This window comes from Diospyros lotus, chromosome 7 (assembly GCF_014633365.1).
Source record: "Diospyros lotus cultivar Yz01 chromosome 7, ASM1463336v1, whole genome shotgun sequence".
Lineage (NCBI taxonomy): Eukaryota > Viridiplantae > Streptophyta > Magnoliopsida > Ericales > Ebenaceae > Diospyros > Diospyros lotus.
This window is the reverse complement of record NC_068344.1, coordinates 28,258,300-28,260,139: the sequence shown is the minus strand read 5'-3', so window position 1 is coordinate 28,260,139 and position 1,840 is coordinate 28,258,300. Positions and strand designations below refer to the sequence as shown.

Genomic DNA, 1,840 nt, shown 5'->3' with positions numbered 1-1,840 from the left:
GACAAAGCCCCACCGCCGCTTATAATTTTTCTCGAGAAACTCCCCATTTCTCCATCTCATGTTTATCCCCCCCTCTCTCTCTCTCTCTCTCTCACACACACACACATGCATATATATATATATATCGTGATGAAGAATCAAGCTATTTTTGGGGTGTACATTAAATATAAAATAATTTTCAAATTATACATATTAAATAAGTTAATAAAAAAGTTATAAATTCAATTTATAATAATCAACGTTAAATACATATCCATCTAACCACCTGACCTGACCAAACCTTTGAGGCATCCATCCATATATATATATACATATATGTATATCTGCCTGAACTCCACTTCCTCTTTCACATGGCATCTGGCATGCACCAGAATCCTCCAAATTAATTGTCACTCCAAATTGCCTAAAATTCTCAGTTTACAAGCCCAAGCTTGAGACTTGTTGCTGTTTAAGATTAATGGCGGCTTCTCCATATTCCATTTTTGCAGTACAACTGCTACTGCTGGCTTCATGGATGCTTTCCTGTTCTTCCTCCAACTTTAACCAGGATTTTAACATCGCCTGGGGCGGTGGCCGAGCCAGGATTCTCAACAATGGCGAGCTTGTCACTCTCTCACTGGACAAGGCCTCCGGCTCGGGCTTCCGGTCCAAGAACCTCTATCTGTTCGGCAAGATTGATATGCAGCTCAAGCTCGTCCCCGGAAACTCCGCCGGCACGGTCACAACCTACTATGTACATGCCCTTCCTCAATACAATTTGTTTTTCTCGTACGTTTTCGATATAAATTAGTAGGATTTGATGCTGCGCATTACACAGGGATTCATCAAGAGGCTAGGAAAACAATAATTAAATAATTAAACTACAGTATTATTGATGGACCGTAAAGGGTTTATTTGTGGGCAAGGGATCAAATTCAAGTGTCTTATATTTATTTAGATTTTTAAAATTATAATTACATTATATTTTATTTTATCTCAAATCAAAATATGAATTTAAAAGGTTTACGGAAGAGGAGCAATTAATTAGTTTCACGTGACATGCTTGTGCTTGTGCTGTTCGCAGCTTTCATCGGAAGGCTCAGTACGAGACGAGATAGACTTCGAGTTCTTGGGAAACTTGACCGGCGAGCCGTACACTCTCCACACAAACGTCTACAGCCACGGCAAGGGCGAACGGGAGCAACAGTTTCGGCTCTGGTTCGACCCGGCCGCCGATTTCCACACTTACTCCATCCTCTGGAATTCCAAAACCATCGTCTTCTACGTCGACCAAACCCCTGTGAGAGAGTTCAAGAACATGGAGTCCGTCGGCGTACCCTACCTTCGCCAGCCGATGAGGCTCTTCTCCAGCATCTGGAACGCCGACGAGTGGGCCACCAGAGGCGGCCTCGTCAAGACGGACTGGACACAGGCGCCATTCACCACTTCGTACCGGAACTTCAGAGCCGATCATGCTTGTGTGTGGGCTGCCGGAGCAAGCTCTTGCGGGCTGGCGGTCGGAGGTAACGCGTGGCTGTCGGTGGAGCTGGACGCTAAGAGCCGGGGAAGGCTGAGATGGGTGCGGCGGAATCAGATGATCTACGACTACTGCGCCGACGGAAAACGGTTTCCCCGTGGCTTCCCTCCAGAGTGCAAATTATATGTCCATATATAACCAAATGTTGTAGCTTCCTGTCACGCACCTTGAGATCATGCTCCATATATATATAAATGTGTATTTTGTGGCAGAGAGGAGAATTAAGCGTAGCTAATGTACATAATATATGTTTATATATATATATATATATATGATATTTTTGCAAAAATGATCAGAACCACATGTGACCTTAAATATTATCGC

The 1,840-nt window shown here is 43.7% G+C and overlaps 1 protein-coding gene across 1 annotated transcript; it reads left to right on the top strand.

Annotated features, from left to right (window-relative positions):
• Window positions 1-261: 261 nt before the first annotated feature.
• Window positions 262-1,840, top strand: LOC127806889 (xyloglucan endotransglucosylase protein 8). The gene is made up of 2 exons (XM_052344457.1): window positions 262-733; window positions 1,064-1,840. The coding sequence occupies exons 1-2, from the start codon at window positions 458-460 to the stop codon at window positions 1,652-1,654; spliced, it is 867 nt and encodes a 288-aa protein (XP_052200417.1). The 5' UTR covers window positions 262-457; the 3' UTR covers window positions 1,655-1,840.

What these genes read in the sequence shown, in the direction of transcription:
- LOC127806889 (XM_052344457.1), top strand. Translation starts at nt 458, where the DNA reads ATGGCGGCTTCTCCATATTCCATTTTTGCAGTACAACTGCTACTGCTG. An exon ending in GCACGGTCACAACCTACTAT is followed by an intron (nt 734 to 1,063) that starts GTACATGCCCTT and finishes TGCTGTTCGCAG; the next exon opens with CTTTCATCGGAAGGCTCAGT.